This window comes from Pelophylax lessonae (genome assembly GCF_965119305.1).
Source record: "Pelophylax lessonae genome assembly, chromosome: 1".
NCBI classification, from domain to species: Eukaryota; Metazoa; Chordata; class Amphibia; order Anura; family Ranidae; genus Pelophylax; species Pelophylax lessonae.
The window spans coordinates 2850171-2877650 of NC_138768.1; the positions used below are offsets into that span (position 1 = coordinate 2850171).

At 48.3% G+C, this 27480-nt stretch overlaps 1 protein-coding gene across 1 annotated transcript in view; it reads left to right on the forward strand.

Annotated features, from left to right (window-relative positions):
• The window catches only part of RTKN (rhotekin), a 45173-nt gene extending 21641 nt beyond the window's left edge, over positions 1 to 23532 (forward strand). Inside the window, exons 3-11 of the mRNA XM_082271937.1 lie at positions 1681 to 1753; positions 2133 to 2250; positions 4986 to 5198; positions 7581 to 7675; positions 9752 to 9858; positions 10987 to 11112; positions 11208 to 11373; positions 12298 to 12402; positions 23093 to 23532. Of these exons, the coding sequence (XP_082128063.1) occupies positions 1681 to 1753; positions 2133 to 2250; positions 4986 to 5198; positions 7581 to 7675; positions 9752 to 9858; positions 10987 to 11112; positions 11208 to 11373; positions 12298 to 12402; positions 23093 to 23520 (1431 nt within the window). The 3' untranslated portion in view covers positions 23521 to 23532. The remainder of the gene's footprint in view (positions 1 to 1680; positions 1754 to 2132; positions 2251 to 4985; positions 5199 to 7580; positions 7676 to 9751; positions 9859 to 10986; positions 11113 to 11207; positions 11374 to 12297; positions 12403 to 23092) is intronic.
• Positions 23533 to 27480: the final 3948 nt, after the last annotated feature.

Genomic DNA, 27480 nt, shown 5'->3' on the forward strand with positions numbered 1-27480 from the left:
GTATGCCCTCGAGTCCTTATGCAATCCTTTCGACTGAATAGCTTTTTTTCTATGCTGAGATCACCATTGAGGTATTTATAAATTGCTATCATGTCCCCCCTCAAGCGTCTCTTCTCCAGGGAGAATAAATCATCCGATTGCAGACGCTCTTCATAATTAAGGTCCTCCAATCCCCTAATTAGTTTAGTTGCCCTTCTCTGGACTCTCTCCAGCTCCAACACATCCCTCCTGAGGACCGGCGACCAGAACTGGACAGAATACTATATTATATACATTTAGGAAAGAATCCAGGTCAATCTTCTTGACCTTTCATTGGAGGAAGCTTCTCCGCATACCTGTTCTGGATATGTTCTCAAAGTAGAAGGCCCCACCATCCTTTCTTCTCAACCTTTCCCTGAGGGAAACCTCTCCTCAAACCTGTTCTGGATACATTATTGAAGTCCAGGGCAGCACCATCTTGTCTTCTCAACCTTTACCTTGGGAAGGCTTTTTCTCCGACCTATTATTCATACAATACCAAAGTACAGAGCCCCACCATCTTGTCTTCTTGGCCTTTCACTTGAGTAAACTTCTCCCTAGACCTGTTCTGGATATGTTATCAAAGTAGAAGTCCCCACTATCTTCTCTTCTCAACCTTTCTCTGAGGGAAACCTCTCCTCAGACCTGTTCTGGATACATTATTAAAGTCCAGGCCCCCGCCATTTTGTCTTTTTGTCCTTTCCTTGGTGGACACTTTTCCCCAGACATGCTCTGGATATTGAATTATAGGACCCCACCATCTTGTCATCTTGATCTTTCCTTGGGAAAAACATCTCCCCAGAACTGTTATGGGTATGTTATTGAAGTTTAGGGCCCCACCATCTTGTCTTCTTGACTTTTTTTCTGGGGGTACGTCTCCCTGACCCAATTTGGATACATTGCCGAAGTCCAGGGACCCATCACGCTGCCTTCCCAACTTTTTCTGCCCAGACCCGTTCTAGATATGTTACCAAAGTCAAGAGCCCCACCATCTTGTCTTCCCAACCTTCCAGGCCTCACCCCAGACCAGTTCTGGAGGTTTTCCTGATGTCCAGGGCTATTGTCTTGTTGACATTTCCCTGGGTAAACCTCCCTCGATCGGTTATCTGCATTTACTGACTGAATGTACGTGGGAACACCCAGAAATCCAAGGTGGACAGGAGTACAGTCAGGAATTATAGAAGGTTGTCCTCGCTTCTGGAGTATCTAAGACATGGGTGTCCAACCTTTTGGCTTCTCTGGACCACATTGAGTGTAGAGAAATTTTCTCGGCCCGCATATAAAATATATACTATAGTTAAGGTATATAAGTAATAAAACGCCGCCGCGCCCTTCCCATGCTACCGCGCCTCCCCCAGCACTAATTTAACACAACTAGTGGATGATCCCCTCCAAGGCTGCCTCTGTGGCCGTGCCCCCGATTTGACTTCCTTCCTCCCCAGCAAAAAAAAAAAAAAAAATTGTCAGGGGACATTGGGCCGCATTGCCTGCGGTTCCGGGCTGCATGCGGCCCCCGGGCCGCAGGTTGGACATGCCTGATCTAAGAGATGTAAGAAGCCAGGGGGACACCTCCCCCCCCCCCCCCATAACTGAAATACCGCCTTTAGGTAAACTGATACTTTAGGCTAAATGATGTGATTTGTATAATTATTTATTAATGAGTTTATTTGTCTCTCTGTAGATCTCCGGATTCCCCTCATGTGGAAGGACAGCGAATACTTCAAGAATAAAGGAGGTGAGTCCATAGCAGTGTTGACTGCATTCTGTACAGGCCACGCCTCCAACACCCAATCACAGGACTCCACCGAACGTTCCGCACCCTCTTCAAAGTGTCAGAGCTTTACATCTGATCATTCGATGAGTCCTCTGTCTGATCGTCCAATTACATGGAATCAAATATCTCTCCAGAGGAAGAATTGTTATTGTCTGATAAAGTTGTAACATGTATGTTGTGCGCTGAGCGTTGTTTCACTTGGTTACACATTAGAAGATCTTAATAAAGCAGATTAGGAAATTGATCATTCTATGATCCCTATGTCCAATAAATATTCCTAAGAGATAGCAGACCTATCCCTGCACACCAATCTCCCTTCCCATCTCTTTGTGTGTTGCAGAGCTCCATCGCTGTGCCGTGTTCTGCGCTCTGCAGATCAGAGGAGAGGTCTGTGATACAGAAATGGTCTTTGTGGATCGAACAGCTACAGATATCTGCTTTGAGAACCCCATTGTCTTGTAAGTATCCAGAATATGGTATCATAAAATCAATGAAAGACAATCCCGACCAAATCATCTAATGCCTATCAGCCTATCACCAATCCTTCCTCTATTACTGCCCAACCTATCACCAATCCTTCCTTTATTACTGCCCAACCTATCACCAATCCATCCTCTATTACTGCCCAACATATCACCAATCCTTCCTTTATTACTGCCCAACCTATCACCAATCCTTCCTCTATTACTGCCCAACATATCACCAATCCTTCCTCTATTACTGCCCAACCCATCACCAATCCTTCCTCTATTACTGCCCAACATATCACCAATCCTTCCTTTATTACTGCCCAACCTATCACCAATCCTTCCTCTATTACTGCCCAACCTATCACCAATCCTTCCTCTATTACTGCCCAACATATCACCAATCCTTTCTCTATTACTGCCCAACCTATCACCAATCCTTCCTGTATTACTGCCCAACCTATCACCAATCCTTCCTCTATTACTGCCCAGCCTATCACCAATCCTTCCTCTATTACTGCCCAACTTATCACCAATCCTTCCTCTATTACTGCCCAACCTATAGCCAATCCATCCTCTATTACTGCCCAACCTATCACCAATCCTTCCTCTATTACTGCCCAACCCATCACCAATCCTTCCTCTATTACTGCCCAACCTATCACCAATCCTTCCTTTATTACTGCCCAACCTATCACCAATCCATCCTCTATTACTGCCCAACATATCACCAATCCTTCCTTTATTACTGCCCAACCTATCACCAATCCTTCCTCTATTACTGCCCAACATATCACCAATCCTTCCTCTATTACTGCCCAACCCATCACCAATCCTTCCTCTATTACTGCCCAACATATCACCAATCCTTCCTTTATTACTGCCCAACCTATCACCAATCCTTCCTCTATTACTGCCCAACCTATCACCAATCCTTCCTCTATTACTGCCCAACATATCACCAATCCTTTCTCTATTACTGCCCAACCTATCACCAATCCTTCCTGTATTACTGCCCAACCTATCACCAATCCTTCCTCTATTACTGCCCAACCTATCACCAATCCTTCCTCTATTACTGCCCAACCTATCGCCAATCCTTTCTCTATTACTGCCCAACCTATCACCAATCCTTCCTCTATTACTGCCCAACCTATCACCAATCCATCCTCTATTACTGCCCAACCTATTACAAATCCATCCTCTATTACTGCCCAACCTATCACCACTCCTTCCTCTATTACTGCCCAACCAATCACCAATCCATCCTCTATTACTGCCCAACCTATTACAAATCCATCCTCTATTACTGCCCAACCTATCACCACTCCTTCCTCTATTACTGCCCAACCAATCACCAATCCTTCCTCTATTACTGCCCAACCTATCACCAATCCTTCCTCTATTACTGCCCAACCTATCACCAATCCTTCCTCTATTACTGCCCAACCTATCACCAATCCTTCCTCTATTACTGCCCAACCCATCACCAATCCTTCCTCTATTACTGCCCAACCCATCACCAATCCTTCCTGTATTACTGCCCAACCTATCGCCAATCCTTCCTCTATTACTGCCCAACATATCACCAATCCTTCCTTTATTACTGCCTAACCTATCACCAATCCTTCCTCTATTACTGCCCAACCCATCACCAATCCTTCCTCTATTACTGCCCAACCCATCACCAATCCTTCCTCTATTACTGCCCAACCCATCACCAATCCTTCCTGTATTACTGCCCAACCTATCGCCAATCCTTCCTCTATTACTGCCCAACATATCACCAATCCTTCCTTTATTACTGCCTAACCTATCACCAATCCTTCCTCTATTACTGCCCAACCCATCACCAATCCTTCCTCTATTACTGCCCAACCCATCACCAATCCTTCCTCTATTACTGCCCAACCTATCACCAATCCTTCCTCTATTACTGCCCAACCTATCACCAATCCTTCCTCTATTACTGCCCAACCCATCACCAATCCTTCCTCTATTACTGCCCAACCCATCACCAATCCTTCCTGTATTACTGCCCAACCTATCGCCAATACTTCCTCTATTACTGCCCAACATATCACCAATCCTTCCTTTATTACTGCCTAACCTATCACCAATCCTTCCTCTATTACTGCCCAACCCATCACCAATCCTTCCTCTATTACTGCCCAACCCATCACCAATCCTTCCTCTATTACTGCCCAACCCATCACCAATCCTTCCTGTATTACTGCCCAACCTATCGCCAATCCTTCCTCTATTACTGCCCAACATATCACCAATCCTTCCTTTATTACTGCCTAACCTATCACCAATCCTTCCTCTATTACTGCCCAACCCATCACCAATCCTTCCTCTATTACTGCCCAACCCATCACCAATCCTTCCTCTATTACTGCCTAACTTATCACCAATCATTCCTCTATTACTGCCCAACCTATCACCAATCCTTCCTCTATTACTGCCTAACCTATCACCAATCCTTCCTCTATTACTGCCCAACCCATCACCAATCCTTCCTCTATTACTGCCTAACTTATCGCCAATCCTTTCTGTATCACTTCCCAACCTATCCCCAATCCATCCAGTATTACTGCCCAATCTATCACCAATCCTCCCCGTATTGCTCACCAATCACCAATCTTGCGTCATAGTCATATCGTTTCTGTCAGCCCTTCCTTTTGCTTCCTCTATTACTGTTGTATTTTGCCTTTTCTTTCTAGCTCAGACGTGGAGCCGGGTTTTGAGCTCAGTCTCCAGCTGTATAGCTGTGCTGTAGATGAGGATTTTTCTCTGTCTGGGACCCCCAGAAGACTGTCCACCAAACTGAGCAACTCCCTGGGTCGGTCATCGGGTCGGAGGATACGAGCTGCCATGGACGGAGCGTGCAGCAATGGAGGAGGAAGCCCCGTCCTTCTACCTGTCCCCAGTGTCCCGTGAGTTACCATTTTCTGGCCATACCTGAGGTCACTGTACAAGATTCCTGAGTATTCTGCCGTTAGTACATAGGGTCAGATCTGCACGGGGTGCATGTTTACCCCTATGGAGGAGGTGGAACTAACACACATCCTCAGCTCTGACCCAATCCTTGGGGAAAGCTGCATAAAAGCATCACAAAGAGCCAGTTGCTCATCTCTGTGAGAGCAGCACCTTCCTTTGTTTGCCTTTACACCCACCTACCTGAGGGTTGTTGGTGGAAACGACCACCATTATGGCCACTAATCACTATAGCGTGACATATCCAATCTATTGTTGGAATAAACTTGATATGAACCCATGCGTACTCCATACAGGAATAGACCCTTGGTGGAGAGGTGCTAAAATGAGCAAACAAAGGATGGTGCCACTTGTATCATAACCAGCTAGTAGAGAGTTGTGTCATCACATTACCATGCTGAGAATAAGCCAATGTAACTCCCACAGAAGACGTTGGACCTTAGTGGACTTTCCTGCTTTATCTAATAGTGACCTGTCCTGACCCAGACGCTCACCGACCCTCCAGTAGCAACAATCAAACACACTTCAAGGCCTCCCATCTTATTGTGAAAAATGTGTTGGCTCACAAGTTTAGGGAGAGAGGGTTAGGGGTACAAAAAATATATCAGGCCTTCTGTCAATAATACAAAAAGGGCCGGTGACTTTCATTTCTGTAGGAACATCCTTCCAGTAATATCAGAGTTGGTGATGGCTCCAGTGTTTCAGTGGCAGCCTCTCAATTACAGAAAGTATTTTAGGAGCAACAAATTGGTGGTCCTAAATTATTTTGTTACAGCCCCCTGAATGACAGTGGAGTCTTTATTGGTGGTGTTTATATACTGCAGTAGGAACTGGTCTTCAGGCTTCATGAGAGCAACAATAGATATCCAAGAAGGTCTTCATCCCATGTCTGTCTGGCAGCAGCTTCCCCTAAGCTCTCCGGGACAATCTTCAGCATAGCAGATGACTCTGACATTGCATCTCACTGGTAGCCACCTTCTTGCCTAGCACAGACCAGCTCAGGTTCCTTAGGACCAGGTTCAGGCCCCAGGTAAAGAACTATTTAGAGCTTTACTCCCCGAGTAGTAGGACTGAGAGGCAAGGACTGGACCCTTCACACACACATCCTCTTGAGGCAAAGCCTGGGAGGGAAGGACATCTGGACTCACATTGTCTCCAGGCAAGGACCTCTGGGCTCACATCTTTTTCAGACAGAACCTGGGAGGGAAGGATCTCTGGACTCAACTATTCTCCAGTTAAAGCCTGGGAAGGAAGGACCTCTGGACTCACACTGTCTCCAGGCAAAGCCTGGAAAGGAAAGACCTTTGAACTTGCATTATCTCCAGGCAAAACCTGGGAGGGAAGGATCTCTGGACTCAACTATTCTCTAGCCAAAGCCTGTGAGGGAAGGACCTGTGGACCCACGTCCTGTCGAGGCAAAGCCTGGGTGGGAAGGACCTCTGGACTCACATCGTCTCTAGGCAAAGCCTGGGAGGGAAGGATCTCTGGACTTAACTATTCTCTAGCCAAAGCCTGTGAGGGAAGGACCTCTGGACTCACATTGTTTCTAGGCAAAGCCTGGACCCACATCCTATCAGGCAAAGCATGGCGCAAAGGACCTCTGGACTCGCATTGTCTCCAGGCAAAGCCTGTGATTCAAGGTATCTTCCAACTGGAGGGTTTCCATTTATTTATTTTGTTGTTGGTGAAACCAGATGGACTTGTGTCATTTTCGCCGTAACTATGTTACTATGATGTAATACGATGCATCTTCTCATTCTAATGAACACCCCCCAGAAGCAGACAGAAGCAAATAATATCGCAGGCTTAGGAGGAACCCAACAATCCCAGATAACAATAACACCGCTCAGGATGACTGCAAACACTGAATGTAGCCTGGAACCCCTCCAGCCCAAGTGGGAACCTCACACTCCTAATATGTCTCATGCAGAAGGCAATATTCTGGAGTCTTTAAAAGGCCCTCCTATTACTATTGTCTAATGAAGGGGTTCTTCTATCAACTTTGAAACGTTGCCTTCTCCATGTGACCAATAAAGGGTTCATTGTGAGTATATTGGGAGGATGGTGACACCACCTCAAGTTTTTTCACACCAGTCTACAGAAGGACATCTCAGTGGTCCCCATAGATTTCAGCCTCAGTGGTCCCCATAGATTCCAGCAGCTGGGGGGATGTGAAGTGGGCGGGGTGTAGGAGGGTCTCCTGTAGGATTTCATTGGTAGTCACTTTCAGTTCATATTTCATGCTGAGTGACAGGAGGCAGGTCATGTGATCACATCTATATCTCCGGAATGTTCTGTATGTTTCCTTTCTTCTGTTTCAGGGGTCCGAAGTTCCTGCTGCTGGCCCACACCAAGCTGACCCTGGCTGATGTCCAGGACGGCTTTCGCACTCACGACCTCACCATGAACAGTTCAGGTAAATTACTATCACTGCCGCACTCAGTTATTGAGGGTTGGAAGCCGAGGGATGGAACACTCAATGTGTGCCGAACTTCCACACCCCAAACAAGAAGATCTCTGTGTGCAGTGATCCCATATTAGATGTTTTGTATCTTCATCATTTGTAGAAACGTCTCTGGTGGGGAATGATGAGAATGATGGGTATTTGGGGAATGATGAGAATGATGGGTATTTGGGGAATGATGAGGGTGCCCTCTTGTTGGTAATGATGGGAGTATTGATTATTTGTGGAATGGAAGGAGTGCCCTCCTGTGGGAAATGATGAGAATGATGGTTGTTTGAGGAATGATGGGAGCGCCCTCTTGTGGGAAAGGAGGAGAATAATAGTTATTTGAGGTTTGATGAGAGTGCCCCCTTGTGGGGAATAATGAGAGCAATATTTATAGCAGCGGTGGCAGGGTGTATACAGTATATAGCAGCAGTAGCAGGGTGTATACAGTATATAGCAGTGGTGGCAGGGTGTATACAGTATATAGCAGTGGTAGCAGGGTGTATATACAGTATATAGCAGCTGGAGCAGGGTGTATACAGTATATAGCAGCGGTAGCAAGGTATATACAGTATATAGGAGTGGGAGCAGGGTGTATACAGTATATAGGAGTGGTAGCAGGGTGTATATATACAGTATATAGGAGTGGTAGCAGGGTGTATACAGTATATAGGAGTGGTAGCAGGGTGTATATAGCGGCGATAGCAGGGTATATACAGTATATAGCAGAGTGTATATATACAATATATAGCAGTGATAGCAGGGTGTATACAGTATATAGCAGAGTGTATATATACAATATATAGCAGTGATAGCAGGGTGTATACAGTATATAGCAGTGATAGCATGGTGTATACAGTATATAGCAGGGTGTATACAGTATATAGCAGTGATAGCAGGGTGTATACAGTATATAGCAGTGATAGCAGGGTGTATACAGTATATAGCAGGGTGTATATATACAGTATATAGCAGCGGTAGCAGGGTGTATACAGTATATAGCAGGGTGTATACAGTATATAGCAGCGATAGCAGGGTGTATACAGTATATAGCAGTGATAGCAGGGTGTATACAGTATATAGCAGGGTGTATACAGTATATAGCAGTGATAGCAGGGTGTATACAGTATATAGCAGAGTGTATATATATATATATATATATATATATATATACATATATATACAGTATATAGCAGTGATAGCAGGGTGTATACAGTATATAGCAGGGTGTATACAGTATGTAGCAGGGTGTATACAGTATATAGCAGGATGTATATATACAGTATATAGCAGTGATAGCAGGGTGTATACAGTATATAGCAGGGTGTATACAGTATGTAGCCGGGTGTATACAGTATATAGCAGAGTGTATATATACAGTATATAGCAGTAATAGCAGGGTGTATACAGTATATAGCAGGGTGTATACAGTATATAGCAGTGATAGCAGGGTGTATACAGTATGTAGCAGGGTGTATACAGTATATAGCAGGGTGTATATATACAGTATATAGCAGTAATAGCAGGGTGTATACAGTATATAGCAGGGTGTATACAGTATGTAGCCGGGTGTATACAGTATATAGCAGAGTGTATATATACAGTATATAGCAGTAATAGCAGGGTGTATACAGTATATAGCAGGGTGTATACAGCAGTAATAGCAGGGTGTATACAGTATATAGCAGTAATAGCAGGGTGTATACAGTATGTAGCAGGGTGTATACAGTATATAGCAGGGTGTATATATACAGTATATATCAGTGATAGCAGGGTGTATACAGTATATAGCAGGGTGTATATATACAGTATATAGCAGTGATAGCAGGGTGTATACAGTATATAGCAGGGTGTATATATACAGTATATAGCAGTGGTAGCAGGGTGTATACAGTATATAGCAGTGGTAGCAGGGTGTATACAGTATATAGCAGTGGTAGCAGGGTGTATACAGTATATAGCAGTGGTAGCAGGGTGTATACAGTATATAGCAGTGGTAGCAGGGTGTATACAGTATATTATAGATTCCTCTCTGTGTTGTAGATGAGAGCTCATGTTGGCTGCCGCTGTACGGGAGTGTTTGCTGCCGTCTGACCGCACAGCCCGACTGTATGAACCAAGACATGATATCCGGGTATCTGCAGATCCAGGTGAGACACCAGGGGCTGAAGATACTCTCTATGGTGGGGACTGAGATACTCTCCTCTGGGGGGGGGGGGGGTGATAATACCTCTGGGGGGAGGGGGGGTGATATTCCTCCAGGGGTGGAGATACTCTCCCCTGGGGGGGGGGGGGGAATGATGCTCTCCTCTAGGGTGATGATTTTTCTCCAGGGGTGGAGATACTCTCTTATGGTGGGGGGGGGGGGAATGATACTTTCCTATAGGGGTGGGGGGATATGGTATTCCTCCAAGAGTGAAGATACTCTCCTCTGGGGCGGGATGATACGCTCCTCTGGGGCAGGATAATACGCCCCTCTGGGGCAGGATGATACGCTCCTCTGGGGCGGGTTGATACTCTCCTCTGGGGCGGGTTGATACTCTCCTCTGGGGTGGGTTGATACGCTCCTCTGGGGCGGGATGATACGCTCCTCTGGGGCGGGATGATACGCTCCTCTGTGGCGGGTTGATACTCTCCTCTGTGGCGGGATGATACGCTCCTCTGTGGCGGGATGATACTCTCCTCTGGGGCGGGATGATACTCTCCTCTGGGGCGGGGTGATACTCTCCTCTGGGGCGGGGTGATACTCTCCTCTGGGGCGGGATGATACTCTCCTCTGGGGCGGGGTGATACTCTCCTCTGGGGCGGGGTGATACTCTCCTCTGGGGCGGGATGATACTCTCCTCTGGCACAGGATGATACTCTCCTCTGTGGCGGGATGATACGCTCCTCTGTGGCGGGAGGATACGCTCCTCTGGGGCGGGGTGATACTCTCCTCTGGGGCGGGGTGATACTCTCCTCTGGGGCGGGGTGATACTCTCCTCTGTGGCGGGATGATACGCTCCTCTGTGGCGGGAGGATACTCTCCTCTGGGGCGGGAGGATACTCTCCTCTGGGGCGGGAGGATACTCTCCTCTGGGGCGAGGTGATACTCTCCTCTGGGGCGGGCTGATACGCTCCTCTGGGGCAGGGTGATACTCTCCTCTGGGGCGGGCTGATACGCTCCTCTGGGGCAGGATAATACACTGGCTGCAGATTGGTGGCAGACCAGTGTAGGCGGGGTAAACATTCCAGTCTTCTTGCTCTGATTGGTTCATTATTTCTCTTGGTCCTGACAGGCGCGGGGACAGGCGGGATGGCAGCGGATGTACTGCGTGCTGCGAGGATGCCGCTTGCTGTGCTATACGCAGCCCTGCGAGAAAGGCTCGGCACCGGAACCCGAACTCACCGTCTTTGTCAATAAGGTCAGAGGTCACATAGGACATTTCTGGTTCTGAGGGGGGGGGCAGGGGTGTGCAGAGGGACATCAAGGTGTAACGTTGTCTTTGTTCCCCCCCAGGAGACCAGAATCCGGTGCTCAGACCGCGAAGGACAGAACCAGGTGCACAGCCTGTCCATCACCAACCGCTACGGCAGCGAGGAGGTGACGCACCACGCCAGGGCGGAGAGCCGGGAGGAGCTGCGCCGCTGGATGGAGGCCTTCTGGCAGCACTTCTATGACATGAGTAGGTGGGGTGCGGGGACTACACAGCACATTGTGCTGGATGTAACATACTCCACACTATACACTGTGCTGTATGTATACCATTTATACACTGTGCTGTATGTATACCATTTATACACTGTGCTGTATGTATACCATTGCAGACCACATCTCTCTATACACTGTGCTGTATGTATACCATTGCAGACCACATCTCTCTATACACTGTGCTGTATGTATACCATTTATACACTGTGCTGTGTGTATACCATTTATACACTGTGCTGTATGTATACCATTTATACACTGTGCTGTATGTATACCATTTATACACTGTGCTGTATGTATACCATTTATACACTGTGCTGTATGTATACCATTTATACACTGTGCTGTATGTATACCATTGCAGACCACATCTCTCTATACACTGTGCTGTATGTATACCATTGCAGACCACATCTCTCTATACACTGTGCTGTATGTATACCATTGCAGACCACATCTCTCTATACACTGTGCTGTATGTATACCATTTATACACTGTGCTGTATGTATACCATTTATACACTGTGCTGTATGTATACCATTTATACACTGTGCTGTATGTATACCATTGCAGACCACATCTCTCTATACACTGTGCTGTATGGGACATACCCCAGAGCACAATGCCCTGTACAGTCTGCTGGACAGGACAACCTACTCACTACTTCACTGTACCCTTTGTGCTGGACATAGCATATTCTATATACTGTGCTGTATGTGACATGCTTTCAGATTGTCCTATTCTGTATGCAGTGCAGTATGATGACACCCCACACTGGTCCTTACAATGCTGTGCTGTATATTACATACTCCATACCTCTAATCGTCATACTGTTAGCTATACACAACACTGAGACTTCACACAACTAACCCCGCCTCTCTCTGTGGACCCTCCCAGGTCAGTGGAAGCAGTGCTGTGATGACCTCATGAAGATCGAGACACCACCGCCCAAGAGAACCACCCTCGCTTTGGCCAAGCAGGGCTCCCTCTACCATGAAATGGGTGAGCAGCAAAGCCTTCTGGGTAACAATCATTGCCTCTGGAGACGGATGGAGGTAGCATTATGGGAACCGTCAACCCCCCAAAACAGACCCTCAACAGATCCGACGCTTCCATACTCTACACCTGACAGCTGAGGATCACACACGAGGGTCTACCAATCTCATAGACCTTTCTAAGGGGCCCCACACACCAGTCCAGGGCTTATATAGTCTATCATTCCCATAGACGTGGAATGTCTTAATAATCTTATTATGGGCCATAGTGCTGTAATCTCATAACAGGAGGTCTTGTGATGGGACGTCTTGTTATGGGAGGTCTTGTTATGGGAGGTCTTGTTATGGGACCTCTTGTTATGGGACATCTTGTTATGGGACGTCTTGTTATGGGGCGTCTTGTTATGGGACATCTTGTTATGGGACGTCTTGTTATGGGACGTCTTGTTATGGGAGGTCTTGTTATGGGAGGTCTTGTTATGGGACCTCTTGTTATGGGAGGTCTTGTTATGGGAGGTCTTGTTATGGGAGGTCTTGTTATGGGACCTCTTGTTATGGGACATCTTGTTATGGGACGTCTTGTTATGGGGCGTCTTGTTATGGGAGGTCTTGTTATGGGACCTCTTGTTATGGGACATCTTGTTATGGGGCGTCTTGTTATGGGACGTCTTGTTATGGGGCGTCTTGTTATGGGACCTCCTTGTTATGGGAGGTCTTGTTATGGGAGGTCTTGTTATGGGGCGTCTTGTTATGGGAGGTCTTGTTATGGGGCGTTTTGTTATGGGAGGTCTTGTTATGGGACCTCTTGTTATGGGACATCTTGTTATGGGACGTCTTGTTATGGGACGTCTTGTTATGGGACGTCTTGTTATGGGAGGTCTTGTTATGGGGCGTCTTGTTATAGGGCGTCTTGTTAAGGGAGGTCTTGTTATGGGACATCTTGTTATGGGAGGTCTTGTTATGGGAGGTCTTGTTATGGGAGGTCTTGTTATGGGACGTCTTGTTATGGGAGGTCTTATTATGGGACGTCTTGTTATGGGAGGTCTTGTTATGGGGCGTCTTGTTATGGGACCTCTTGTTATGGGAGGTCTTGTTATGGAGGTCTTGTTATGGGACGTCTTGTTATGGGACGTCTTGTTATGGGGCGTCTTGTTATGGGGCGTCTTGTTATGGGAGGTCTTGTTATGGGACGTCTTGTTATGGGAGGTCTTATTATGGGACGTCTTGTTATGGGAGGTCTTATTATGGGACGTCTTGTTATGGGAGGTCTTATTATGGGACGTCTTGTTATGGGAGGTCTTGTTATGGGGCGTCTTGTTATGGGACGTCTTGTTATGGGGCGTCTTGTTATGGGACGTCTTGTTATGGGACCTCTTGTTATGGGAGGTCTTGTTATGGGGCGTCTTGTTATGGGAGGTCTTGTTATGGGACCTCTTGTTATGGGACGTCTTGTTATGGGAGGTCTTATTATGGGACGTCTTGTTATGGGACGTCTTGTTAAGTGAGGTCTTATTATAGGACGTCTTATTCCCGGAAGTCTAGTTAAGGGAGATTTTATTATGGGCCACCATATAGTGCTGTAATCTCATTGGTGAAATCTGTAGAATTGCTTTGTATTGGTGAAGGCGGTGAAATAAAAATGGCGTCCTCCTCCTTATCTCTCACCTCCTCTGTGGTCTGTGGTAAGAATCCACAGCGCCTCCTCCTTGTTCTTTCCCATCCTGATTGGCTTCACCCGGCAGATCTCTCCCTAATGTGGTGGCTCTTTATATTATTTCACTGGTTTTTCCTTTCAGTAACTTTTTCCTCCTTTTCCCGGCATTACCTCTCCCCTCCCACAATGAAAAGTCTGCCGGCAGGTATAGATGTTTGGCATTAGCAGAGCTCATCCTGGGAAGTAGATACTCATTTTAGATGATCATCAGCTCCATCTAGTGGCCATAATGCTGTATTTTCCTGATGCACGCTATGAAAAACATTCAACCTGGAGAGAGAAAACAGTCTAATAACATTCAATTTTGCCCTCATTCTTCCAGATGAATGTTGTGTAACAGGACAGATAGCTCTGCTATCGTTTTATAATTACATCCCTAACACTCTCTAGTCTCAGCCATGCACTCTTACAGTCTCTAACACTCTGCTGATTCCTCAATGCTCTCTAATGATCTCTAACACTCTGCTGTCTCCTCCATGCACTGTAACAGTCTCTAATACTCTGATGTCTCCTCCGTGATCTCTAATACTCTCTAACACTCTGCTGTCTCCTCCATGCACTCTAATGATCTCTAACACTCTGCTGTCTCCTCCATGCACTCTAATGATCTCTAATACTCTGATGTCTCCTCCGCAATCTCTAATACTCTCTAATACTCTGCTGTCTCCTCCATGCTCTCTAATGATCTCTAACACTCTGCTGTCTCCTCCATGCTCTCAAATAATCTCTAACACTCTGCTGTCTCCTCCATGCACTCTAATGATTTCTAACAATCTGCTGTCTCCTCCATGCACTCTAATGATCTCTAATACTCTGCTGTCTCCTCCATGCACTCTAACAGTCTCTAACACTCTGCCGTCTCCTCCATGCACTCTAATGATCTCTAACACTCTGCTGTCTCCTCCATGCACTCTAATAATCTCTAATACTCTGCTGTCTCCTCCATGCACTCTAACAGTCTCTAACACTCTGCTGATTCCTCAATGCTCTCTAATGATCTCTAACACTCTGCTGTCTCCTCCATGCACTCTAATAATCTCTAATACTCTGCTGTCTACTCCATGCACTCTAATGATCTCTAATACTCTGCTGTCTCCTCCATGCACTCTAATGATCTCTAATACTCTGCTGTCTACTCCATGCACTCTAATGATCTCTAACACTCTGCTGTCTCCTCCATGCACTCTAATGATCTCTAATACTCTGATGTCTCCTCCGCAATCTCTAATACTCTCTAATACTCTGCTGTCTCCTCCATGCTCTCTAATGATCTCTAACACTCTGCTGTCTCCTCCATGCTCTCAAATAATCTCTAACACTCTGCTGTCTCCTCCATGCACTCTAATGATTTCTAACAATCTGCTGTCTCCTCCATGCACTCTAATGATCTCTAATACTCTGCTGTCTCCTCCATGCACTCTAACAGTCTCTAACACTCTGCCGTCTCCTCCATGCACTCTAATGATCTCTAACACTCTGCTGTCTCCTCCATGCACTCTAATAATCTCTAATACTCTGCTGTCTACTCCATGCACTCTAACAGTCTCTAACACTCTGCTGTCTCCTCCATGCACTCTAATGATCTCTAATACTCTGCTGTCTACTCCATGCACTCTAATGATCTCTAATACTCTGCTGTCTACTCCATGCACTCTAACAGTCTCTAACACTCTGCTGTCTCCTCCATGCACTCTAATGATCTCTAACACTCTGATGTCTCCTCTGCGATCTCTAATAATCTCTAACACTCTGCTGTCTCCTCCATGCACTGTAACAGTCTCTAATACTCTGATGTTTCCTCCGCGATCTCTAATACTCTCTAACACTCTGCTGTCTCCTCCATGCACTCTAATGATTTCTAACAATCTGCTGTCTCCTCCATGCACTCTAATGATCTCTAATACTCTGATGTCTCCTCCATGCACTCTAACAGTCTCTAACACTCTGCCGTCTCCTCCATGCACTCTAATGATCTCTAACACTCTGCTGTCTCCTCCATGCTCTCAAATAATCTCTAACACTCTGCTGTCTCCTCCATGCACTCTAATGATTTCTAACAATCTGCTGTCTCCTCCATGCACTCTAATGATCTCTAATACTCTGCTGTCTCCTCCATGCACTCTAACAGTCTCTAACACTCTGCCGTCTCCTCCATGCACTCTAATGATCTCTAACACTCTGCTGTCTCCTCCATGCACTCTAATAATCTCTAATACTCTGCTGTCTACTCCATGCACTCTAACAGTCTCTAACACTCTGCTGTCTCCTCCATGCACTCTAATGATCTCTAATACTCTGCTGTCTACTCCATGCACTCTAATGATCTCTAATACTCTGCTGTCTACTCCATGCACTCTAACAGTCTCTAACACTCTGCTGTCTCCTCCATGCACTCTAATGATCTCTAACACTCTGATGTCTCCTCTGCGATCTCTAATAATCTCTAACACTCTGCTGTCTCCTCCATGCACTGTAACAGTCTCTAATACTCTGATGTTTCCTCCGCGATCTCTAATACTCTCTAACACTCTGCTGTCTCCTCCATGCACTCTAATGATTTCTAACAATCTGCTGTCTCCTCCATGCACTCTAATGATCTCTAATACTCTGATGTCTCCTCCATGCACTCTAACAGTCTCTAACACTCTGCCGTCTCCTCCATGCACTCTAATGATCTCTAATACTCTGCCGTCTCCTCCATGCACTCTAATGATCTCTAACACTCTGCTGTCTCCTCCATGCACTCTAATAATCTCTAACACTCTGCTGTCTCCTCCATGCACTCTAACGGTCTCTAACACTCTTTGTCTCTTTCATGCACTTTAACAGTTTTTTCTTCTCTTTCCTGTGTCTGCCTGTCTCTGCTCCCCTCCCCCACTTAGCCTTATCTGCTCCGGCCAGTGCGGAGGGCCTCCTGCTGCAGGACAATGCAGTCTCTGCGGAGATCCGCTCCCTCCTCTGCACCTATTACAGCGACAGGTTTGTATCTTGGCCCCATGCTGCCCCGCGCCTGGAATACAGCGTACATATATATCCTATACCTCATACCTCATACCTCACACCTCACACGGCCTCAGGCTCCAGGGGGGAATCACTGAGTCGGCTTCTATGTTGAGGGTTCACGTTAGGAGTCTTCAAACTTTCCAATGGGAAATGGGAGGAACAGTGCCTCATTGTTATCAACGAAGGGAATAGTGCCCCATTGATGGTGTCAGTAGAGGGAATGGTGCCCCATTGATGGTGTCAGTAGAGGGAATAGTGCCCCATTGATGGTGTCAGTAGAGGGAATGGTGCCCCATTGATGGAGTCAGTAGAGGGAATAGTGCCCCATTGATGGTGTCAGTAGAGGGAATGGTGCCCCATTGATGGTGTCAGTAGAGGGAATGGTGCCCCATTGATGGAGTCAGTAGAGGGAATGGTGCCCCATTGATGGTGTCAGTAGAGGGAATGGTGCCCCATTGATGGAGTCAGTAGGGGGAATGGTGCCCCATTGATGGAGTCAGTAGGAGGAATAGTGCCCCATTGATGGTCTCAGTAGAGGGAATGGTGCCCCATTGATGGTGTCAGTAGAGGGAATGGTGCCCCATTGATGGTGTCAGTAGAGGGAATGGTGCCCCATTGATGGAGTCAGTAGAGGGAATGGTGCCCCATTGATGGAGTCAGTAGGAGGAATAGTGCCCCATTGATGGTGTCAGTAGAGGGAATGGTGCCCCATTGATGGTGTCAGTAGAGGGAATGGTGCCCCATTGATGGTGTCAGTAGAGGGAATGGTGCCCCATTGATGGAGTCAGTAGGAGGAATAGTGCCCCATTGATGGTGTCAGTAGAGGGAATGGTGCCCCATTGATGGTGTCAGTAGAGGGAATGGTGCCCCATTGATGGTGTCAGTAGAGGGAATGGTGCCCCATTGATGGAGTCAGTAGAGGGAATGGTGCCCCATTGATGGTGTCAGTAGAGGGAATGGTGCCCCGTTGATGGAGTCAGTAGGGGGAATGGTGCCCCATTGATGGTGTCAGTAGGAGGAATAGTGCCCCATTGATGGTGTCAGTAGAGGGAATGGTGCCCCATTGATGGTGTCAGTAGGAGGAATAGTGCCCCATTGATGGTGTCAGTAGAGGGAATGGTGCCCTATTGATGGTGTCAGTAGGGGGAATGGTGCCCCATTGATGGTGTCAGTAGAGGGAATGGTGCCCTATTGATGGTGTCAGTAGAGGGAATGGTTCCCCATTAATGGTGTCAGTAGAAGAAATGGTGCCCCATTGATGGTGTCAGTAGAGGAAATGGTGCCCCATCATTGGTGTCAGTAGACGGAATGGTTCCCCATTGATGGTGTCAGTAGAAGAAATGGTGCCCCATTGATGGTGTCAGTAGAGGGAATGGTGCCCCATTGATGGTGTCAGTAGGGGGAATGGTTCCCCAGTGATGGTGTCAGTAGAGGGAATGGTGCCCCATCACTGGTGTCAGTAGGAGGAATGGTGCCCCATTAATGGTGTCAATAGAGGGAATGGTGCCCTATTGATGGTGTCAGTAGAGGGAATAGTGCCCCATTGATGGTGTCAGTAGAGGGAATGGTGCCCCATTGATAGTGTCAGTAGACGGAATGGTTCCCCATTGATGGTGTCAGTAGACGGAATGGTTCCCCATTGATGGTTTCAGTAGACGGAATGGTTCCCCATTGATGGTTTCAGTAGACGGAATGGTTCCCCATTAATGGTGTCAGTAGAAGAAATGGTTCCCCATTGATGGTGTCAGTAGAGGGAATGGTGCCCCATTGATGGTGTCAGTAGAGGGAATGGTGCCCCATTGATGGTGTCAGTAGGGGGAATGGTGCCCCATTGATGGTGTCAGTAGGGGGAATGGTGCCCCATTGATGGTGTCAGTAGAGGGAATGGTGCCCCATCACTGGTGTCAGTAGGAGGAATAGTGCCCCAATAATGGTGTCAGTAGGGAGAATGGTGCCCCATTGATGGTGTCAGTAGGGAGAATGGTACCCCATCACTGGTGTCAGTTGGTTTAGTAGTGCCCCAAGGGCCAGATAATGACCCCGGGCCGCAGTTTGGAGTCCACTAGTTTACATTAATTTGCAGCTTCGGCCAAACTTAGAAAGTTGAGATTCTTCTTCCTGTCTGCGTCCCCTGACTTCCTGTTTTGCTGACACCTTGTCTTTTATTTTTACACAAAGGTTTTTTAATAGGACAGGAAGTCAGGGTAAGTCCCCCCAACCTATAGCAATCATCTCCTAGTGATGTGCCCCCTCCCCCAGTAAAGTGCACTCTGATTGGCTGCTCTGGGTTAGGGGTCTTGTTCTTATGGAACAGGACTGACTTAGTGAGGCCATGAAATGAGGATTTGGTCATTGAGTCCCCCTTTGCTGCACCTTCGCCAGTTCCTCCAATATCCTTTTCCAGAACCGGTGACCAAAACTGACCGGCGTCTTCCAGATGAGGTCTTACTAATGACTTGTAGGGGGTGGATGGCGTCTTCCAGATGAGGTCTTACTAATGACTTGTAGGGGGTGGATGGGGTCTTCCAGATGAGGTCTTACTAATGACTTGTAGGGGGTGGATGGGGTCTTCCAGATGAGGTCTTACTAATGACTTGTAGGGGGTGGATGGGGTCTTCCAGAGGAGGTCTTACTAATGACTTGTAGGGGGTGGATGGGGTCTTCCAGATGAGGTCTTACTAATCACTTGTAGGGGGTGGATGGGGTCTTCCAGAGGAGGTCTTACTAATGACTTGTAGGGGGTGGATGGGGTCTTCCAGAGGAGGTCTTACTAATGACTTGTAGGGGGTGGATGGGGTCTTCCAGAGGAGGTCTTACTAATGACTTGTAGGGGGTGGATGGCGTCTTCCAGAGGAGGTCTTACTAATGACTTGTAGGGGGTGGATGGCGTCTTCCAGAGGAGGTCTTACTAATGACTTGTAGGGGGTGGATGGCGTCTTCCAGATGAGGTCTTACTAATGACTTGTAGGGGGTGGATGGGGTCTTCTTTTGGAGTCTATATTTCTTTTATATAGGAGAGTATCTCCTTGTAGAAGGTGAAGCTTGGCATTGGCAGGTAGTCTGAGTTATTATTATTATATTATTATATAGTATTTATATAGCGCCGACAGTTTACGCAGCGCTTTACAACTTGAGGGCAGACAGTACAGCTACAATACACTTTAATACAGTAGGAATCAGAGGGCCCTGCTCATTAGAGCTTACAATCTAAGAGGGACGGTCAAGAGATAGAAGAGGTAATAACTGTGGGGGATGGGCTGATGGAGAAAATAAAAGTAGAGTTGGTAGGTGGTTGCCAGATAGGTTTCTCTGAAGAGATGTGTTTTCAGGGATCGTCTGAAAGTAGTCAAAGTAGGAGATAGTCGGACAGATGGGGGTAGAGCATTCCAGAGGATGGGAGAAGCTCGAGAGAAGTCCTGGAGGCGAGCATGGGAAGTGGTTAGAGAGCAGGAGGTCCTGGGAGGAACGAAGAGAACGAGTTGGTCGGTATTTTGAGACCAGGTTAGTGATGTAGCTGGGCACCAAGTTATGGATGGCTTTGTAGGTTATGGTTAGTAGCTTGAATTTAATTTGTTGGTTGAGTGGCAGCCAATGGAGGGATTGGCAAAGAAGGTTGGCAGACACAGAGCGGTTTGCAAGGTGGATGAGCTTGGCAGCAGCGTTCATGATGGACTGAAGGGGGGAGGAGTCTTTTTAAAGGTAAGCCAATGAGAATGGAGTTGCAGTAGTTGAGACGAGAGATGACCAGGGAGTGGATTAGAAGCTTTGTGGCATCATTGGTTAGGAAGGGACGTATCTTGGAGATGTTATGGAGGTTGAGGCACCAAGCTTTGGACAGTGACTGGATGTGTGGCTGAAAGGAGGGTTCAGAGTCCAGGATTATACAGAGGACCTTGGCATGGGGGGATGGGTTGATAGTGGAGCCGTTGATGTTGACAGAGAAATCAGGAGAAGAGGACCGTGGGGGAGGAAATATCCTGAGCTCGGTTTTGGATAAGTTGAGTTTGAGGAAGTGATGGGACATCCAGGCTGATTTGTCTGTTAGTAAGTTGGTGATGCGTGAGGAGACTGATGGAGTGAGCTGAGGGGTGGAGAGATAAATTTGGGTGTCATCTGCGTAGAGATGGTATTGGAAGCCATGGGAGGCAATCAGCTGACCCAGGGAGGAGGTGTAGATTGGGAAAAGGAGTGGTCCAAGGACAGAACCTTGGGGGACCCCGACAGAGAAAGGAAGAGGAGAGGAGGTAGTAGAGTTGTAAGTAGCAATGAAGGTGCGTTGGGATAGGTAGGATGAGAACCAGTGAAGAGTACGGTCATGGAGGCCAAAGGAGTGGAGTTTTTTGAGGAGGAGGGGGTCCACTGTGTCAAAGGCAGCAGAGAGGTCCAGGAGGAGTACAGAATGGTGTCCATTGGTGTTTGCTGTTAGGAGGTTGTTTGTGAGTTTAAGGAGAGAAGTTTCAGTGGAATGTTGAGGGCGAAATCCGGACTGAAGGGGATCAAGAAGTTTGTTCTTAGTCAGATGGTCACTCAGTTGGTTGTAGACCAATCATTCAAGGAGTTTGGAGGAGAAGGGAAGTAAGGAGATGGGGCGTAGATTGTGAATGTTGGTGGGGTCCAGTGAGGGCTTTTTAAGGATGGGAGTGACTAGCGCGGGCTTTAGAGAATTAGGGAAGATGCCAGAAGAGAGGGAGAGGTTGAAGATGTGAGTTAGAGAGCGCAGAATAGAGTCAAAGGGTGAGCGTAGCATGTGCGAGGGAGCAGGATCCAGGGGGCAGGTGGTTAGACGAGTGTTAGATAAAAGTCCAACAACCTCAGTGAGCAGTGAGGAGAACGTCCTTCGCAGTCCATCTCCTCCTGGAGAGGGGGAAGGGATGAGGACACTTAGATACAAAATCCACACCAACTCTTCCCTTTTTATGGGGCTCAATGGACTTTCTAAAGCCACCATTGGTGGTAGCATTATCCTGTCTTCCACATTTTGAGGTTCTACTGACACAATATGGCTGCTGGGTGACTTGAAACTCCTCTAGAACAGGGACCTCCAAACTTTCTTAATAAAGGGCCACTTTACTGTCCTTTCCAGACTTTAAAGGATCTAAACTGTGGCCAGTGGGAGTAAAGAATTACATAGTGCCTGTGGTCAGCAGGATAAGGACTAGTGCCCATCACTGGTATAAGGTGGAGGAAAAATGTTCCACCATTGGTGCCAGTGGGAGGAATAGTGCCCCATCATTGGTGTCAGTGGGAGGAATAGTGCCCCATCATTGGTGTCTGTGGGAGGAATAGTGCCCCATCATTGGTGTCAGTGAGATGAATAGTGCCCCATCATTGGTGCCAGTGCAAGGAATAGTGCCCCATCATTGGTATCAGTGGGAGGAATAGTGCCCCATCATTGGTGTCAGTGGGAGGAATAGTGCCCCATCATTGGTGTCTGTGGGAGGAATAGTGCCCCATCATTGGTGTCAGTGGGAGGAATAGTGCCCCATCATTGGTGTCAGTGGGAGGAATAGTGCCCCATCATTGGTGTCAGTGGGAGGAATAGTGCCCCATCATTGGTGTCAGTGGGAGGAATAGTGCCCCATCATTGGTGTCAATATGAGAAATTATGCCGTCGTTGGTGTGATCGGGGGAAATAGTGCCTCAACATTGGTATTAGTGGGAGGAATAGTGCCTCATGATTGGTATTGGTGGGAAGAACAGTCCCCTATCATTGGTGTCAGTGGGAGGAACAGTGCCCCAAGGGCCACAATAAAGTGAAGCAAAGGTCCCATTTGGCATGATGGCCGCAATTTGCAGACCACTGCTCTAGAACATTCCCAAGGTAAAGCCATTGAACGATAGGAACTTTCTGTATTTCCCAGTAGACGCATGGTTTGTGTAGGTTTGTGGTGGTAGTTACTGGTTGGCTCCTTGTTCTAGTGATGGTCCTTGTGTGTCTCCTGGGTGTCACTCCTCACGTTGTCCTCTTCTTGTCTTGCAGCTATTGAGGGCGTGGGGCCGATTCCTGACCTCCTCTCCCAGCGGATGAAGGAATTTGAGATACAGAGGGGTCTGGATCCTCCTCCCTGGACGTCTTTCTTCAACAGCCCCAACCCTGGACGTCCTTCCTGCTCCTCGTCCTCGGATTGTGACAGTCCTCCGGGTCGGTCCTCCAGACTTCGTCCCCGCACCCTCTCCCTGGATGCCAAACTGACGTCTCTGAAGAACCGAGGGCTGAGGATGACCGACCAACAGTCTACGGGTCCAGAGTCCTCCGGAGGAGATGACAGTCCTCACCCGGAGGCCAGGAACTCGAGCAGCAGTGGTCGCAGCACCCCAGACTCGGAGAAGGGGGGGCAAAACCGCAAGAACATTAAAAGCCTTAGAAACAAACTGGACCCCCGAAACTGGCTGCAGAGTCAGGTGTGACCCCTCCCCTCTGATCACATGACCAGAGTGTTGGACGGGGGTGAGAGACCAGAACCAAGGGTCTGAAGGGAGCCCATGTGCCAGGCCTTGGCTACTGTGGACGCCCCATTTCCAAACATGGAGTGACGCCCCACTTATTCACATCCCAAATTAATCCTCCAAGCAACACTGACACACCCACTGCTCTCCGCCCACCTCAGGGTAACCTACAGTTTCTTCAAAGACTGAACGGCAAGATGTGGACGAGTCTCCCTTCACATGGGAGAGAGGAACCGGAGATATTCTATACAATTATACCGAGTCCCTCCCACTGAAGGGCGATGATAAAAAACCTATAGTATTATTATTATTATTGTGCCACCCACTGCTGGGCACCAATGGCACCCAGACTTGAAGCCCCTCCCTCTGAAAGGTGCCATGGCTGCAAAGAGCACCACCTACTGCAGGGTGACTGATGGGAGCTGTGAGACAGGGAATATGCCCCGCCTACTGCAGGGTGACTAAAGGATATTGGGTCTGCCCCTCCCTCTGCAGGGTGACTGATGGGAGCTATGAGACTGGGAATATGCCCCTCCTACTGCAGGGCGACTGATGGGAGCTGTGAGACCAGGAATATGCCCCTCCCTCTGCAGGGTGACTGATGGGAGCTGTGAGACTGGGAATATGCCCCTCCCTCTGCAGGGTGACTGATGGGAGCTGTGAGACCAGGAATATGCCCCTCCTACTGCAGGGTGACTGATGGGAGCTGTGAGACCGGGCATATGCCCCTCCTTCTGCAGGGCGACTGATGGGAGCTGTGAGACTGGGAATATGCCCCTCCTACTGCAGGGCGACTGATGGGAGCTGTGAGACCAGGAATATGCCCCTCCCTCTGCAGGGTGACTGATGGGAGCTGTGAGACTGGGAATATGCCCCTCCCTCTGCAGGGTGACTGATGGGAGCTGTGAGACCAGGAATATGCCCCTCCTACTGCAGGGTGACTGGTGGGAGCTGTGAGACCAGGAATATGCCCCTCCCTCTGCAGGGTGACTGATGGGAGCTGTGAGACCAGGAATATGCCCCTCCCTCTGCAGGGTGACTGATGGGAGCTGTGAGACCAGGAATATGCCCCTCCTACTGCAGGGCGACTGATGGGGCTATGAGACTGGGAATATGCCCCTCCTACTGCAGAGTTACCATAGGATAAGGGGTCGGTCCCACCTCTTGAAGGTGCCCTTTAGGATATAGGGGCCTGTCCCTCCCTCTGCAGGGTGACTATAAGGGTATGAGGTCTTCCCCTCCCCTTGCAGGGTGACTTTAGTATGTGGGGTCTGTCCCTCCCTCTGCAGGGTGCTTATATGGTATGAGGCCCGCCCCTCCCCCGTAGGGTGACTATAGGGTATGAGGCTGCCCCTCCCCCTGTAGGGTGACTATAGGGTATGAGGCCTGCCCCCTGTAGGGTGATACAGACCATTGGCAGTGACTGATATTGGGGTACACCTGCAGCCTGGGGGGGGACACAATTCATTGGCTCCCGGCAGTGAGAGAGTTAAAGCTTTATGATAATAAACGGCCTTACCAAATAATTACTAACAGAGAATTATAATATTATAATAAATCTTTATTGCCAAGCTCCGCCTCCTTTCTTCTTCTCCGGGATTTCAGTGTCATCTGTAACAAAGTACTGAGGAAATTCTCAGACGGTTCCATGTATCTGTGTACCTGGGACCCGGGCCGGGCACACACCGAGGGGGGGGGGGAGGGGTTCCGTGTAACTGGGACCCAAGCCGGGCACACACTGGGGGGGGGGGTTCCGTGTAACCGCTCATATGTTAGAGGTCACATTACCCCCCCCCCCCCCCGCTCTGCCCCTCCTGTTACCAATCCCCATGAAAGGTCGTTGTGATCAGCAGGGGGTGGGCAGGAGGGGAGGTTGCCCCGGGCACAGAGAAGAAAGGGGGGGGCAAAGAAAAGATGTAGGGTGGTGCACCCATTCTATAGCATGTATTATCAGTGGGGTGGGGGGTGAAATTCTGGATCCTTGCCTTGGGTGCTGGACAACCCGGTATCTTCATCACCTCAACACTGTACAACCGGGTCCAAGGAGCGCAGCGGGAACTCCACCCCTCTGCTGTGAAGAATGTCGTTGTGTGGTGTAGACAATTCCATAATTACATATCTGCTCCCAGGCAGCCGTCCAATAGAAAATGATGATTATAAGGCCTCATGCAGCTGCTTTAAGGAGCGTCAGACATTTTTTTTTGCAGCTTAAAAACGCCCTCCATGTTATTCTATGGCCTCATGCACACACAGACGTTTTGCAGAGGTGTTTTCAAGCTGCAAAAAAAAAAAAAACCCAGGGCCAGCGCATTCTGAGGAGCGGCGTTATGGCTGTAAAAACGTCTGACGCTGCTAAACGTTCCTTATACAGAGCTAAGCCACGCCTTTTTTTATTTATTTTTTAATGTGAAAATCAATGGTTCTCTATGGAAGTTGCATCCTTGTGATGCGACTTGAGCGCTGGGGATATTGAGGGGGGAACTGCACACCAAAATGAGAAAAATAACAGCGTGGGGTCCCCCCCCAGGTTCCAAACCAGGCCCTTTGGGTCTGGTATGGATTTTGAGGGGAGCCCCACACCGAAAAAATGGCATGGGGGTCCCCCCAAAATCCATACCAGGCCCTTATCCGAGCATGCAATCCAGCAGGTCAGGAAAGGGGAGCGGACGAGCGAGCGGCCCCGTCCTGGACCATACCAGGCCACACCCTCTCAACATGGGGGGGTGGGTGCTTCGGAGCAGGGGGGGCTCTGACCCCCCCCGCCCCAAAGCACCTTGTCCCCATGTTGATGAGGACAAGGGCCTCTTCCCGACAACCCTGGGCTGTGGTTGTTGGGGTCTGCGGGCAGGGGGCTTATCAGAATCTGGATGCCCCCTGTAACAAGGGAGCCCCAGAGATCCCGGGCCCCCTCCCTATGTGAATGAGTATGGGGTACATTGTACCCCTACCCATTCACCCCAAAAAAGGCAGTGTAATGTAAATAATGACAAGAGACGTTTTTGAGAAATCTTCCTCCGATCTTCTCTGACGATGTCTCTCGTGATTATGCCTGCTACGCTCTTTGCAGCTTCTTATATAGCCATGGGGGCGTGGCCTCCCAGTGACGTTACCCAGAGACCCCGCCCCCTTATGTCGTCATCTGACGATGTGTGATGACATAAGGGGGCGGGGTCTATGAGTGCCCCATGTTGATGCCTCCCTTCTGTCAAAGATAAGACGCACACATAGTAGGCAGCCGGTGAGGAACCAGGATGGTCGATTGACAAGGGGCGGAATAACCCAGGTGATGTCATTGACCAAATATAGGCATGACCTCATTTAGGTTCCTTTTTCTATGGATTTTGGGGTGAACCCTACAACTTTTTTTTCTTTTTTTCCGCATAGTGTCATTGGCTGTAATGTTCCAAAAAAAAAAAAATGGCACGAGAATCGCCCGAAAAATACAGCCCCTTATCTTTGATGAGGGTTTGGTATGCATTTCAACAAAAGAAAAGCCCTCGAAATCCATACCAGACCCTTATCTGAGCATGCAACCAGGAAAGGCGGGCAGCAAGCGTGCACCTTGACACCCTGACAGCCCCCCCCTCACAATGCAGCTTGTCCCCTTATTCAGGGGAGGACTGGCAAGGGGGGCAGGGTGGCAATTGCCCCCCGGGCCAATCGGAAAAGTGGTAAAAACTGGTAAAAAGGCCTCACTCAGGGCTGGATTAATGTAGGGGCCAGACACTGTATACAGCTGCAAGTCCAAAACCAGGTGGGCATGGACGGTAAGCTGATTCGATGGTTCAATGGGCCACTTGACTAGACTTGCCCCCCAGACCTAAGGCTGCCAGCCCTCCCCTGCCCTTATTAACAACCACTTGCCAACTGGGTTGTAGACAAGAGAGGTCCTTGTCAGTAAATGAAATACCCGGGTTATGG